The sequence below is a fragment of the Oncorhynchus clarkii genome, chromosome 1 (assembly GCF_045791955.1).
Source record: "Oncorhynchus clarkii lewisi isolate Uvic-CL-2024 chromosome 1, UVic_Ocla_1.0, whole genome shotgun sequence".
Classification (NCBI taxonomy): Eukaryota; Metazoa; Chordata; class Actinopteri; order Salmoniformes; family Salmonidae; genus Oncorhynchus; species Oncorhynchus clarkii.
The window spans coordinates 51,154,500-51,169,838 of NC_092147.1; the positions used below are offsets into that span (position 1 = coordinate 51,154,500).

The following is a 15,339-nucleotide window of genomic DNA, read 5'->3' on the forward strand; positions in this document are numbered from 1 at the left end:
GGTATTTCGATAATTCATAAAATATCCAATTGTAAAAAAAAAAAAAATGATTGCAATAGAAATTGTTGGCAAACTAAAACAATCCTCGAGTAAATCAAGTGGTCAAACTTCCTATTTACTACTTCAACTTGACCTCTCTTTGTTGGGGTGACTACTCATACTGACAGCAAGCCACTTTCAAAACATTAGTACTGGAAACGTACCTTTCATTTGAGGAAAACCTACTGTAACGTTACTAGTCGTCTATGCGAGGCTGGAGGGACGGAAAGTGTGTAGATACATAGATTCTCGGCCTCGCGTTGAGGTGTTCACTAAAATAGACTCACTGTCCTCACCATTCTTGCTGTGAAATGCTGCAGATCCCAATCTCTGGTCTGTGGATGCTAATTGCGTGTGTCTTTTCACCTGTAAGGTTGTCTGTTCATACACAGTGACTGACCGAAGGGGGACAAACTCGATGAAGTGACTTGATTTCAGTTTAAGTGGTTGTACTACATGTGAGAGTGTAATAACGTTTATGTAAGTGATACATTATACGTGGTGTACACAACTAAGAGCATTTCAGAGGATTTGGTCTATGTCACACAACTGTACAAAGCCATGTAATTCGGAAAATAACAATGACCACACAGATTTGAGTTAACCTTATCTGTATTATAAGAGTTGAATGTTCCCAAGGACTTTCATGTTTTGTTTTGTGTACCTGGCAGTGACTGGCACAATATTCTAAGTTGCACAAATTAGAAATCTTTTTTTTTTAACATGTTTTCGTAAGTAAGGGATTCTGGATGTACAGTATTTCTATCCTGTATATTGAGTGTGTATTAAATGTATTGTCCTGTTGTCCACAAAATGAACATTTTTTTGAATCTCAACCACAGCAATCCATAATGCCCCCATAATCATTTGACAAGCAGTTCAATTTGCACTTGAGCTCAAAAGATGATTGATTTATTAATTAATAGGTCAGACTGTACATGGTGAAACACTTCTAACTCTTGATGGGGGATATGCAGATGCAGTAATACATTAGTATGCAGTGCATTCGTAAAGTATTCAGACCCCTTGACTTTTTCTACATTTTGTTACATTACAGCCTTATTCCAAAATGGATTAGATACTTTTCCCCTCATCAATCTACACACAGTACCCCGTAATGACAAAGTGAAAACAATTTATACAAAATAAAAAACATAAATACTTTATTTACATAAGTATTCCGACCCTTAGCTATGCGACTCGGAATTGAGCTCAGGTGCATCCTGTTTCCATTGATCATCCTTGAGATGTTTCTACAACTTGTTTGGAGTCCACCTGTGGTAAATTCAAATGATTGGACATGATTAGAAAAGGCACACACCCGTCTATATAAGGTCCCACAGTTGACAGTGCATGTCAGAGCAAAAACCAAGCCATGAAGTCGAAGGAATTGTCCGTAGAGCTCAGAGAGCTCCGGATTGTGTCGAGGCACAGATCTGGGGAAGGGTACCAAAACATTTATGCAGCATTGAAGGTCCCCAAGAACACAGTGGCCTCCATCATTCTTAAATGTAAGAAGTTTGGAACCACCAAGACTCTTCCAAGAGCTGGCCAACCGGACAAACTGAGCAATCGGGGGAGAAGGGCCTTGGTCAGGGAGGTGACCAAGAACTCAAGAGTTCCTCTGTCGAGATGGGAGAACCTTCCAGCCATATCTGCAGAACTCCTCCAATCAGGCCTTTATGGTAGAGACGGAAGCCAGACGGAAGCCACTCCTCAATCAAAGGCACATGACAGCCCGCTTGGAGTTGGCCAAAAGGCACCTAAATACTCTCAGACCTTGAGAAACTAGATTCCCTGGTCTGATGAAACCAATATCGAACTCTTTGGCCTGAATGCCAAGCATCACATCTGGAGGAAACCTGGCACCATCCCTACGGTGAAGCATGGTGGTTGCATGCGGCAGGGACTGGGAGACTAGTCAGGATAGAGGGAAAGATGAACAGAGCAAAGTACAGAGAGATCCTTGATGAAAACCTGATCCAGAGCACTCAGGACCTTAGACTAGGGCGAAGGTTTACCTTCCAGCAGGACAATGACCCTACACAGCCAAGACAATGCAGGAGTGGTTTTGGGACAAGTCTCTGAATGTCATTGAGTGGCCCAGCCAGACCCCAGACGTGAACCTAATCGAACATCTCTGGAGAGACCTGAAAATAGCCGTGCAGAGACGCTCCCCATCCAACCTAGTCAAGAGGACCAAGACAATTTTCTCAGACCTAAATGTAACACTGATATCAGGCGGTAGTGAAGTATTGTACATTAAACAAGAAACTGCACTTGAAATACTCAAACCATTTTTTTTTTATTGTCTTGTAACTTCTGCATACAGGTGTTGCAAATAAATACATGCATTTGCTCAGATACAATATATATTGTATTAATACTTAATAAAAACGTATTTTATTTATATTTGCTTCAACAGTCTCATATAGTTATTTAAATTAACATTTTGATTTCATGTAACAAAAAATAACAAATATATTCAATAACTTTTTCTTTCTTCTCCATGTGTTCACTCAGTTATCTCTTACATTTATAATACCTTCAGTTGTCCTCTCCTTTTCTACTTCTTTCATTTCCAATCAGAAAAGCCTTCCTTGATAATCATCACTAATCTGCAAAACATTTCATATACCAAAGTAAACAGATGTAATTGCAGTTCTGTGTTGTAGCAATGTGTTGACTACAGGAATTGATCTTCTCAGTGCATGCAATGTTTTGTGTACCTTATCAAGCATCAAACATCTTCTTTCTGCCCTCCATGCCTGACATGGCATCCACATTTTGACGCCAGTCGGTGACCTCCTCTTTCTGTGGGGAGCAGAAATGTATCATTGACACTCAATCAGTCATTGACAAACAAACTAGCGTGAGAATAAACAACAGGTTCATCATTTGGATTCAAGATGAAGAGCTTCGTAGATTTCTACTGTCTGTGATAATACCTCAATATAACAAGCAAAAGCAAGTAGACATCTTGACGAAGTACAACGGACTGAGCATGGACCAGTCTTACCTTCTCCTCTGCTTTCTTGACTGTCTTGAGGTTGGACTTGAAGTCGATTGTCTCTTTGTGCTTGGAGCCCAGCAGAACACTGAGCATCATCTCAGCTGAGATCTTCACCCTCTTCAGGCTTGGCTTCTTGAACTTGCTCTGCAGCTCAATGATCTTCAGACCCAACTCATGGCACTGGCAGAGCACAGAGGACATAATAACTTTCAGTCACAATACAGGCTTTCACATTTACTGTGACCATTGCTAATGTCCCAAATGGCACCCTATTCCCTTTATAGTGCACTAATTTTGCCCAGGCCCTATAGGGCTTTGGTTAAAAGTAGTGCATTATATAGGGAATAGAGTGCTATTTGGGACAGATACGTAATCTTCCCAGTTGTACAGCAACGAGTATGTACTGTGGCTGACGTTCCCTCTTAATTAATGTTGTGAACTCATAGCCGTTGGGAGGCAGTGTTTTGTATTATCAAAGACAGCACAGAATGAAGACGGAAATAGAAGTCCTTGATCACGCTTGTAGCGATGTCATGGCGATGTTGGATAGCTAAGTTCATACACAGAAACTCGTCATCGGGTCGAACGGTCAACTCTCGCTGAACTGCACCTGTGCAGGCCGTCAAATAAAAGGCACTCCTTTGATATGAAGCTGTTTGTCACTTCCATGAGGTTGGAGTAATGACATGTTCAGCTACGTAAGACATTTCGAGAAAATTAACAACCGAGGAAGAATTTTTCACTTCTCTCATTGACTTCCCAAACCCTGGCCTTTTTAAAATGTTTCTTTTTTTTTTACAAAAAATAATTAAGTATTTGGTTTTGAAGTGTCAAAAGTAAATGTAACTTCCAAAATATACTTAAGTATCAAAAGTTAAAGTAAAAGTATAAATAATTTCAAATGGCTTACATTAAGTTTTTTTTTTTTAATCTACAGATAGCCAGGGGCACTCTCCAACACTCAGACATAATTTACAAATTAAGCATTTTTGTTTAGTCAGTTCGCCAGATCAGAGGCAGTAGGGATGACATGGGATGTTCTCTTGATAAGTGTGTGAATTGTACCAATTTCTAAGTATTCAAAATGTAACAAGTACTTTTGGGTGACAGGGAAAATGTATGGAGGAAAAAGTACATTATTTTCTTTAGGAATGTTGTGAAGTAAAAATAAAAGACCCCCCCCAAAAAAATACTTAGTGTAAGTACTTTCAATTATTTTTACTTACATCTTTACACCCCTGATCTTTTGTCATTTCCCTCTGCAATTATTTGTTTTCTACAAATTATTTTTGAGTATCCTACCTCCTTGTCCGTTTTGGTTACTTTCAGTCCCACGTCGTATCGCTCCTCATCTACCACGTCGATCTTACGGTGCAGATCTTTGCACAAATCCTGCCAAGAGAACAAAAGACAGCCAATTTATCATATTTTCTTTTGTTACACTTTCTGTAAAGAATTTCAACTGTCATGTATTATAATGCATTATGCACACCCTCACATGGCGACATAAATGCACTCATAACAGTATTGTTGTATACAATGTCAATGTGAGTATCAGTGTGTATAGCTAGGTCTATATCAAGGTCTCTCTTGAAAAATAGATTTTTATCTCAACAAGACCCACCTAGTTAAATTTAAAAAAATATATTTTCATCCCTTATTTTACTGAGGAAAATTATCATCTACAGCAACAACCTGGGGAATAGTTACAGGAATGAACTAATTGGAAGCTGGGGCTGATTAGGTGGCCATATTGGGAATTTAGCCAGGACACCAGGGTTAACGCCCCTACTCTTACAACAAGTGCCATGGGATATTTAATGACCACAAAATACCTATTTTAACATCCCAACTGAAAGACAGCACCCTAAATAAGGAAGATAGTTTTTTAGACCAGAGAAAAGTGCCTCCTACTGGCCCTCCAACACCACGTTTAGCAGTATCTGGTCTCCCATCCAGGGACAGACCAGGACCAACCCTGCTTAGCTTCAGAGGATAGCCAGTAGTGGGATTGCAGGGTGGTATGCTGCTGGCAGACTGAAGTTTAAATAAGTAATACCATGAGCTCATCCACAGACAAGCCAGAAAGCTTGAGAGGAGGGACTCTCTCAGCCAGAGCTTCTTCTCTTTCTCTCTTCTTCTCCTCCGTCTCAACCTCTAGCATCTGGCCAGCTACTGTCAGCAATCTGATCTATAGGAAGGAAACATAAAGCTACTGTCAGCAATCTGATCTATAGGAAGGAAACATGAAGCTACTGTCAGCAATCTGATCTATAGGAAGGAAACATAAAGCTACTGTCAGCAATCTGATCTATAGGAAGGAAACATAAAGCTACTGTCAGCAATCTGATCTATAGGAAGGAAACATAAAGCTGCAGTCAGAAATCTGATCTATAGGAAGGAAACATAAAGCTACTGTCAGCAATCTGATCTATAGGAAGGAAACAAAGCTACTGTCAGCAATCTGATCTATAGGAAGGAAACATAAAGCTGCAGTCAGAAATCTGATCTAGAGGAAGGAAACATAAAGCTACTGTCAGCAATCTGATCTATAGGAAGGAAACAAAGCTACTGTCAGCAATCTGATCTATAGGAAGGAAACATAAAGCTGCAGTCAGAAATCTGATCTAGAGGAAGGAAACATAAAGCTACTGTCAGCAATCTGATCTATAGGAAGGAAACATAAAGCTACTGTCAGCAATCTGATCTATAGGAAGGAAACATAAAGCTACTGTCAGCAATCTGATCTATAGGAAGGAAACATAAAGCTACTGTCAGCAATCTGATCTATAGGAAGGAAACATAAAGCTACTGTCAGCAATCTGATCTATAGGAAGGAAACATAAAGCTACTGTCAGCAATCTGATCTATAGGAAGGAAACATAAAGCTACTGTCAGCAATCTGATCTATAGGAAGGAAACATAAAGCTACTGTCAGCAATCTGATCTATAGGAAGGAAACATAAAGCTACTGTCAGCAATCTGATCTATAGGAAGGAAACATAAAGCTACTGTCAGCAATCTGATCTATAGGAAGGAAACATAAAGCTACTGTCAGCAATCTGATCTATAGGAAGGAAACATAAAGCTACCACATGAGGTTGGTGGCACCTTAATTGGAGAGGACGGGCTCGTGATAATGGCTGGAGCGGAATAAGTGGAATTGTATCAAACACGTGTTTATAGGAGCACAAACATCCAAAGGAATGTAAACATAGGTTCAAAAGGTCACAAGAGGTCGGGATTCATGAGCTACACATGAGCTACGTGTTATGACATGCGTTCTGTTTATGTCATTGGAGGCTGCTGAGGGGGAGGACGGCTCATAATAATGGCTGGAATGGAGTCAATGGAATGGTATCAAACGCATCAAACATGTGGTTTCCATGTGGTTGATGCCATTCCATTGACTCCATTCCAGCCATTGTTATGAGTCGGTCTCCCCTCAGCAGTCTCCACTGGTTTATACACTGTTCATATCTCAAATCAAATCAAATCAAATCTTATTGGTCACATACACGTGATTAGCAGATGTTATTGCGGGTGTAGCGAAATGCTTGTGATTCTAGTTCCGACAGTGTAAGACTACAAGTTTTGTTCTTGTGTTGACCATGGATGCCAAAATGCTCACCTTCAACCCCAACCGTCGGGCTGAGGAGATCTTGGACTTTTCTTTTGGTTTGGGCCTGTGTCAGCATTAAATGACAGAGGGGGAGAAATAGAGAACATGGAGATGGGCTGTTCTGTTATATGATGTGGTTCATCTTTCCAAGGCACACGTAAACATCACTACTTACGCGTCCGCCATGTTTCCCTTATTGTCTTAGCCCTGAAATTTGGAGGTAGGAGAAGAAAGCATTTTCACCCTCAACACAAACAAAAAAAACGAAACAACAGAACATTCAGGCTTACATACCATTCATGAGGATCCAGGTCGGCCTTTTTATCAACTGGTGCTAAAAAATATATATATATTTTGTAATAATCTTATTATTTTTTTTATGTATTTGGTTGAAAAATGTATTGCAAATACAATGTAGTGTATCTTTCACATATTAAGCTGTTGCCAATGCTTAGGATGGGGATTGATGATTGGTTGTATCCTCCTTTGCATCAGCTATGTCACACACCCAGTGCACATGTTGCCTCATTGAACCTCTTTTAGATCATTTAATGTGCACTGCTGGTTAAGCCTGTGTCCAAGTCCAATAGAGGCCTGTGTCCAAGTCCAATAGAGGCCTGTGTCCAAGTCCAATAGAGGCCTGTGTCCAAGTCCAATAGAGGCCTGTGTCCAAGTCCAATAGAGGCCTGTGTCCATACTTGAGGTATTTTATTTGAAAAGTATTTGAAATGTGTTCAGTATGTAAGGCAGAAGAGGGCTCTTGTTATTTGAAGCTCACAGGATGTGAGGGTGAATGAGTAAGACAACATTTAAGTGCCTTTGAAAGGGGTACAGTAGTATAGCAGGTGCCAGGTGCAGTGGTTTGTGTCAAGAACTGCAACGCGACTGGGTTTTTCAGGCTCAACGGTTTCCCGTGTGAATCAAGAATAGTCCACCACCCAAAGGAAATCCAGCCAACTTGACACAACTGTGGGAAGCATTGGAGTCAACATGGGCCAGCATCCCTGTGGAACGCTTACGACACCTTGTAGAGTCCATAACCCAACTAATTTGTATTTATTATGGATTAGCTGCTGCCACTGTATTTACAGTGCATGTGGAAAGTATTCAGACACCTTGACTTTTTCCAAATGTTGTTACGTTACAGACTTATTCTAAAATTGATTCAATTGTTTTTTCCCCTCAATGTATACACAATACCCCATAATAACAAAGCAAAAACAGTTTATTTAAAAAATACTAAATGTATTAAAAATAACAAAATAAAATATCACATTTACATAAGTATCCAGACACTTTACTCAGTACTTTGTTGAAGCACCTCTGGCAGCGATTACAGCCTCAAGTGCCAGGTTTCCTCTACACCTGACGCTTGGTTTTCAGGCCAAAGAGTTCAATCTTGGTTTCATCAGACCAGAGAATCTTGTTTCTCATGGTCTGAGAGTCCTTTAGGTGCCTTTTGGCAAACTCCAAGCGGGCTGTCATGTGCCTTTTACTGAGTCGTGGCTTCTGCCATAAAGACCTGCCAAAAAGGCCTGATTAGTGGAGTGCTGCAGAGAGAGTTGTCCTTCTGGAAGGTTCTCCCAGCTCTGTCAAAGTGACCATCAGGTTCTTGGTCACCTCCAGGACCAAGGCCCATCTCAAGGATTATCAATGGAAACAGGATGCATCTGAGCTCAATTTCGAGGTATTTCATTTTTTTTTATGTATACATTTGCAAAAAAATCTAAAAACCTGTTTTGCTTTCATTATGGGGTGTGTTGATTGATGAGGCCTTTTTTTATTTAACCATTTTAGTCAAGGGGTCTGAATACTTTCCGACTAAACTGTATCACATATACATCTTTTGGGGGAAATGTCAGGGCATGCACTGCACTTTAAATCTCTTAAAGATCTCTACAGATCTATGTCCCACCCTCGGGACAGTTGAGCTAATGTGCGCTAATGTGATTAGCATGATGTTGTAAGTAACAAGAACGTTTCCCAGGACATAGACATATATTATATGGGCAGAAAGCTTAGAAATTGTTGTTAATCTAACTGCATTGCCCAATTTACAGTAGCTAATACAGTGAAAACATGCCATGCTATTGTTTGAGGAGAGTGCACAGTTATGTACTTGAAAATGTATATATTGACCAATTAAGCACATTTGGGCAGACTTGATGCAACATTTTGAACAGAAATATAGTAGATCATTGGATCAGTCTAAAACTTTGCACACACACTGCAGTCACCTGAACAAAATCTAAATTGCGCCAAGTGTCCTAAAGCCAGATAATGGCCTTTCTCTTGCATTTCAAAGATGGAATTTTTTTTAAAATGTAAACACGTTTTTTCTTTATATTATCTTTTACCAGATCTAATGTGTTATATTCTTAATTTCACATTTCCACAAACTTCAAAGTGTTTCCTTAAAAAAAAAAAAAAAAAGAAGCTGGTTATGGGTGCACCTCAGCCACGCTCAAGTTCCTAAACAATATCATAACCGCCATTGATAAGAGACATTACTGTGCAGCCGTATTCATCGACCTGGCCAAGGCTTTCGACTCTGTCAATCACCACATTCTTATCGGCAACAGCCTTGGTTTCTAAAATGATTGCCTCGCCTGCTTCACCAACTACTTCTCTGATAGAGTTCAGTGTGTCAATTCGGAGGGCATGTTGTCCGGACCTCTGGCAGTGTCTATGGGGCTGCCACAGGGTTCAATTCTCGGCCTGACTCTCTTCTCTGTATACATCAATGATGTTGCACTTGCTGCTGGGGATTGTTTGATCCACCTCTACGCAGACGACACCATTCTGTACACCTCTGGCCCTTCTTTGGACACTGTGTTAACTAACCTCCAGACGAGCTTCAATGCCATATAACTCTCCTTCCGTGGCCTCCAACTGCTCTTAAATGCAAGTAAAACTAAATGCATGCTCTTCAACCGATCGCTGCCCGCACCTGCCCGCCCGTCCAGTATCACTACTCTGGACGGTTCTGACTTAGAATATGTGGACAACTACAAATACCAAGGTGTCTGGTTAGACTGTAAACTCTCCTTCCAGACTCACATTAAGCATCTCCAATCCAAAATTAAATCTAGAATCGGCTTCCTAATTCGCAACAAAGCATCATTCACTCATGCTGCCAAACATACCCTTGTAAAACTGACTATCCTACCGATCCTCGACTTTGGCGATGTCATTTACAAAATAGCCTCCAACACTCTACTCAACAAATTGGATGCAGTCTGTCACAGTGCCATCTGTTTTGTCACCAAAGCCCCATATACTAACCACCACTGCGACCTGTATGCTCTCGTTGGCTGGCCCTCGCTTCATATTCGTCGCCAAACCCACTGGCTCCAGGTCATCTACAAGTCTCTGCTAGGTAAAGCCCCGTCTTATCTCAGCTCACTGGTCACCATAGCAGCACCCACCCGTAGCACGCGATCCAGCAGGTATATCTCACTGGTCACCCCTGAAGCCAATTCCCCCTTTGTCCGCCTTTCCTTCCAGTTCTCTGCTGCCAATGACTGGAACAAACTGCAAAAATCACTAAAGCTGAAGGCTCATATCTCCCTCACTAGCTTTAAGCACCAGCCGTCAGAGCAGCTCACAGATCACTGCACCTGTACATAGCCCATCAGTAAATAGCCCATCCAACTACCTCATCCCCATAGTGTATTTATTTATTTATCTTGCTCCTTTGCACCCCGGTATCTCTACTTGCACAGTCATCTTCTGCACATCTACCATTCCAGTGTTTAATTGCTATATTGTAATTACTTTGGCACCATGGCCTATTTATTGCCTTTACCTCCCTTATCCTACCTCATTTACACACACTGTATGTATATACTTTTTCTACTGTATTATTGACTGTGTTTGTTTATTCCATGTGTAACTCTGTGTTGTTGTATGTGTCGAACTGCTTTGCTTTATCTTGTCCAGGTCGCAGTTCTAAATGAGAACTTGTTCTCAACTAGCTTACATGGTTAAATAAAGGTGAAATAAAAAAATAAAATGGTATCGAGAATATGCATATCCTTGCTTCAGCTCCTGAGCTACAGGCAGTTATATTTGGGGATGTCATTTTAGAAGATTTTTTTTTTAAAAGGTCCGATCCATAAGAGTTTTTTTAACACTCAAAATAAACAATTTATTAACAATTTCAAATGCAGCTCTGGTTTATTTGAGAACAAACAAAGGTTTGTTGTAACATTTGTTAACATTTGTTGAATATTCAAGCTTTACAATGTGCGGTGTTAACATTTCTCTCCATAACTGACCAGAGTCTCTGCATAGGCGTCAATAAGACTCCATAACCCACTTATTCCAAGGCATGTGAACTAATTAACACTAACTATTCACTGTCAGTCTTCAGAACAATGTTAATCCAATGTGTCTTCATCTTATACCATACATTTCTATTCTGAATTCAAGCAGCCCTGCAGAAATAAATACAATTGACCTATGCTGAAAAGTTACACATTCCCAAACTGTTTTCCACCGCTCTCCTCAACCAGCGAAACTCATCCTGCATTCATTTCAAACCTAAAATGTAATACATTTCATCCACACAGAAGATTACATTTTAAAAACGTAAGTTTCTTCATATTACGCCAAAGGAGTCATTGAGACAAACCCTACCTTTAAGGTGTAGAAAAGTCTGAGGGAGAGAGTGAGGGAGTTTAGGGTGGGAGAGTAGCTGAGAGCGCATAGGGGAAATATCATTCAGATTTATAGTTTATAACCCCTGTGTGAATGGCTCACTAAAATAGACTGCTCTCTGTCCGAGTCACTCTCCCACTGACATTGACGTTTACTGTTGCACATAGCATCTAAATGTTATTCAGGCAGGTAAGTGTTGTAATTAAATACTTTTATGGGCTTGAACGTTTGGGGCGGTACACTGTCAGTCTGTCTCATGGTTCTGACTCCACCCGTTGGTGGCAAGTTGACATGTAGCATGTATTGCTACAATCACCTCTAAACCCTTTCACTGGACCAGTATCATACCTACACCTTTAGAACGTTATACAGAGTATGGAGTTTTGTCATAGGGATGTCCTTTACATTTGCAAAAATGTCTAAAACTTTTTTTTGGCTTTGTCACTACTTTTGAATCAATTTTAGAATAAGGCTGTAACATAACAAAATGTGGAAAAAGTCAAGGGGTCTGAATATTTCCCAAAGGCCCTGTAGCTAGGAATGTTACCATAAAAAATGACTGTAAAATATGATGATGTAGGGTTTGTCAGGATTGTGGACAGGTTTGTGGTTGGGTGATGTGGACATAAGGAATACTAAAACATAGCATAACTCTGTATTGTTTTTCCCCACTTTGATTTCAACATTGTATCGTTTGTCATCTACAATATCAATCTTTTGGTGTTGGTCTTTGCAAAGGTCCTGCAAGAATATGATATCATGTAGAAAAGACCACCATACTTTGTTTTTACATGGAGAACCAACAACACATTAATTACAGATAACAGTATTGTTGAAATAGCAGAATATTTAAAAACATTTATATACTTATATACAAAAATATACAAAAATAATGACTTCTCTAGAGTATATTTGGTATTTTATTAAGATCCCCATTAGCTGTGAAAGCAGCAGCTACTCTTCCTGTGGTCCACACAAACTTGAAACATGACATAATACAGAACATGAATAGACAAGAACAGCTCAAGGACAGAACTACATACAAAATGTTTTTTAAAGGCACACGTAGCATACATATCAATGCATACACAAACTATCTAGGTCAAATAGGGGAACGACGTTGTTCCTTGAGGTGTTGTTTTACCTGTTTTTTTAAACCAGGCTTGCTGTTTATTTGAGCAATATGAGATGGAAGTTCCATGTAATAATGGCTTTATAAAATATTGTACGCTTTCTTGAATTTGTTCTGGATTTGGGGACTGTGAAAAGACCCCTGGTGGCATGTCTGGTGGGCTAAGTGTGTGTATGTCAGAGCTGTGTGTATGTTGACTATGCAAACAATTTGGGATTTTCAACACATTAATGTTTCTTATAAAAAGAAGAAGTGATGCAGTCAGTCTCTCCTCAACTCTTAGCCAAGAGAGACTGGCATGCATAGTATGCATATCAGCCCTCTGATTCTCAATGAAGAGCAAGACGTGCCACTCTGTTCTGGGCCAGCTGCAGCTTAACTAGGTCTTTCCTTGCAGCACTGGACCACATGACTGGGCAATAATCAAGATTGGACAAAACTAGAGCCTGCAAAACTTGCTTTTTGGAGTGTGGTGACAAAGAAGCAGAGCATCTCTTTAGTACGGACAGACCTCTCTCTATCTTTACAACCATTGAATCTATATGTTTTGACCATGACAGTTTACAATATAAGGTAACGCCTCAACTTGTTCAACAGCCACACCATTCATTACCAAATTCAGCTGAGGTCTAGAACTTAGGGAATGATTTGCACCAAATACAATGCCCTTAGTTTTAGAGATGTTCAGAATGTTATGGAATGGCCACCCATTCCAAAACAGACTGCAACTCTTTGTTAAGGCTTTCAGTGATTTCATTAGCTGTGGTTGCTGATGTGTATATGGTTAAATCATCAGCATACATGGACACACATGCTTTGTTTAATGCCAGTGGCAGGTCATTGGTAAAAATATAAAAGAGTAGAGGGCCTAGATAGCTTCCCTGTGGTACACCACACTTTATATGTTTGACATTAGAGAAACTTCCATTAAAGAAAAACCTTTGATAGATAACACTGAATCCACGATATGGCAGAGGTTGAAAAGCCATAACACATACTGTACGTATTTTCAACAACAGGTTATGGTCAATAATATCAAAGGTTGCACTGAACTCTAACAGTACAGCTCCCACAATCTTTTATTATCAATTTCTTTCAAACAATCATCAGTCATTTGTGTCAGTGCAGTACATGTTGAGTGCCCTTTTCTATAAGCATGCTGAAAGTCTGTTAATTTGTTTACAGAGAAATAGCATTGTATGTAGTCAAACACCATTTTTTCCAACCGTTTGCTAAGAGCTGGCAATAAGCTTATATGTCTGCTTTTAGAACCAGCTTTACCACTCTTGGGTAGCGGAATTACTTTCGCTTCCCTCCAGGCCTGAGGACAAAGACATTCCTCTAGGTTCAGATAAAATATATGACAGATAGGAGTGGCTATAGAGTCAGCCACCATCCTCAGTAGCTTTCCATCTAAGTTGTCAATGCCAGAAGGTTTGTCATTATTGATCGATAACAATACATTTTCCAATTCTCTCCAACACTAACTTTACAAAATTCTAACTTGGATTGCTTTTCTTTCATTATTCATTTTGTATGCATGAATACGATGGCTCACTGTTCGTTGTTGGCATTTCCTGCCTAAGTTTGTCCACTTTGCCAATGAAGTAATCATACAAATAATTGGCAATATCAAATGCTTCGAGTCGATGAAATATGGAGTTGAATTTGTCTTTCTGCCCATAATTTCATTGAAAGGACATCATTCTTTATATCATTGATCTTGGCTTCATAATACACTTTCTTATTTTTGTTGACTTTAGTCACATCATTTTTCAATTTGCAGTAAGTCAGAGAGTTAGATGTGCAGCCAGACTTATTAGCCACTCCTTTTAACCCATCTCTTTTAACCATACAGTTGTTCAATTCCTCATCAATCCATGGAGCCTTGTTTATCAATACTTGGAATAAGCAATTTCATAAATTCATCAGTGCAGCATCTGGATGCTCCTCATTAATCACATCAGACCAAATATTTTTAACATCATCCACATAAGAGTTACAGCAAAATCTTTTGTATGATCTCTTATATAATATTTTAGGCCCAGCTGTTGGAACTTTGGCTTTCCTGGATGCAGCCACCATATTGTGATCACTGCATCCAATGGGTACGGATACAGATTTAGAACAAAGTTCTATAGTATAAGTAAAAATGTGATCGATACATGTGGATGATCTTGTTCCTGTAGTGTTTGTAAACACCCCAGTAGGTTGATTAATAACCTGAACCAGATTACAGGCACTGGTTACAGTAAGAGGTTGTCTCTTGAGAGGACAGCTTGTTGAAAACCAGTCAATATTCAAGTCCCCAAGAATGTAAACCTCTCTGTTTACATCACATACACTATCAAGCATTTTATTTAAATACTGACTGTTGACACTTGGTGGCCTATAGCAACACCCTAAGGGAAAATACTTTAGATGTGCCAAGTGAACCTGCAAACACAACACTTCAATGAGACTTGGCATAAGATCTTCTCTAAGCATTACAGGGATATGGCTGTGAATATATACAACAACACCTCCCCCATAAGCATTTCGACCTCTTCTATAGATTTTATATCCTTGTATTGATACTGCTGTATTATCAAATGAATTATCTAAGTGACTCTCAAAAATGGCTAATATATTAATGTTATCTGATTAAAGTTATCTGATGCAAGTTATTGATTTCATTAACCTTTTTTTCTAAGGCTACATATATTAATATGGGCTATTTTCAGCCCTTTCCTGGGTAGCTTCAGATATAGACACAATACTGAAAAGAGCAAACAAAGACAGCTTTCATGGCTGGGATCAGTATATTTCCTCGTCTGGCACACAGCTTCAGGATAGTCCTCATTGAGGAAGATATACTTTCCTCTCAAGAGG

The 15,339-nt window shown here is 39.6% G+C and overlaps 1 protein-coding gene across 1 annotated transcript; it reads right to left on the bottom strand.

Annotated features, from left to right (window-relative positions):
* Positions 1–2,325: 2,325 nt before the first annotated feature.
* LOC139416535 (troponin I, slow skeletal muscle-like) lies at positions 2,326–11,369 on the bottom strand. The gene is made up of 8 exons (XM_071165259.1): positions 11,316–11,369; positions 6,850–6,881; positions 6,684–6,738; positions 5,112–5,243; positions 4,355–4,444; positions 3,059–3,232; positions 2,769–2,853; positions 2,326–2,657 (listed from the first exon to the last, which is right to left on the bottom strand). Exons 2-7 carry the CDS (start codon positions 6,858–6,860, stop codon positions 2,773–2,775), a joined length of 543 nt encoding a protein of 180 aa, XP_071021360.1. The 5' UTR covers positions 6,861–6,881; positions 11,316–11,369; the 3' UTR covers positions 2,326–2,657; positions 2,769–2,772.
* Between the last annotated feature and the right edge of the window lie 3,970 nt (positions 11,370–15,339).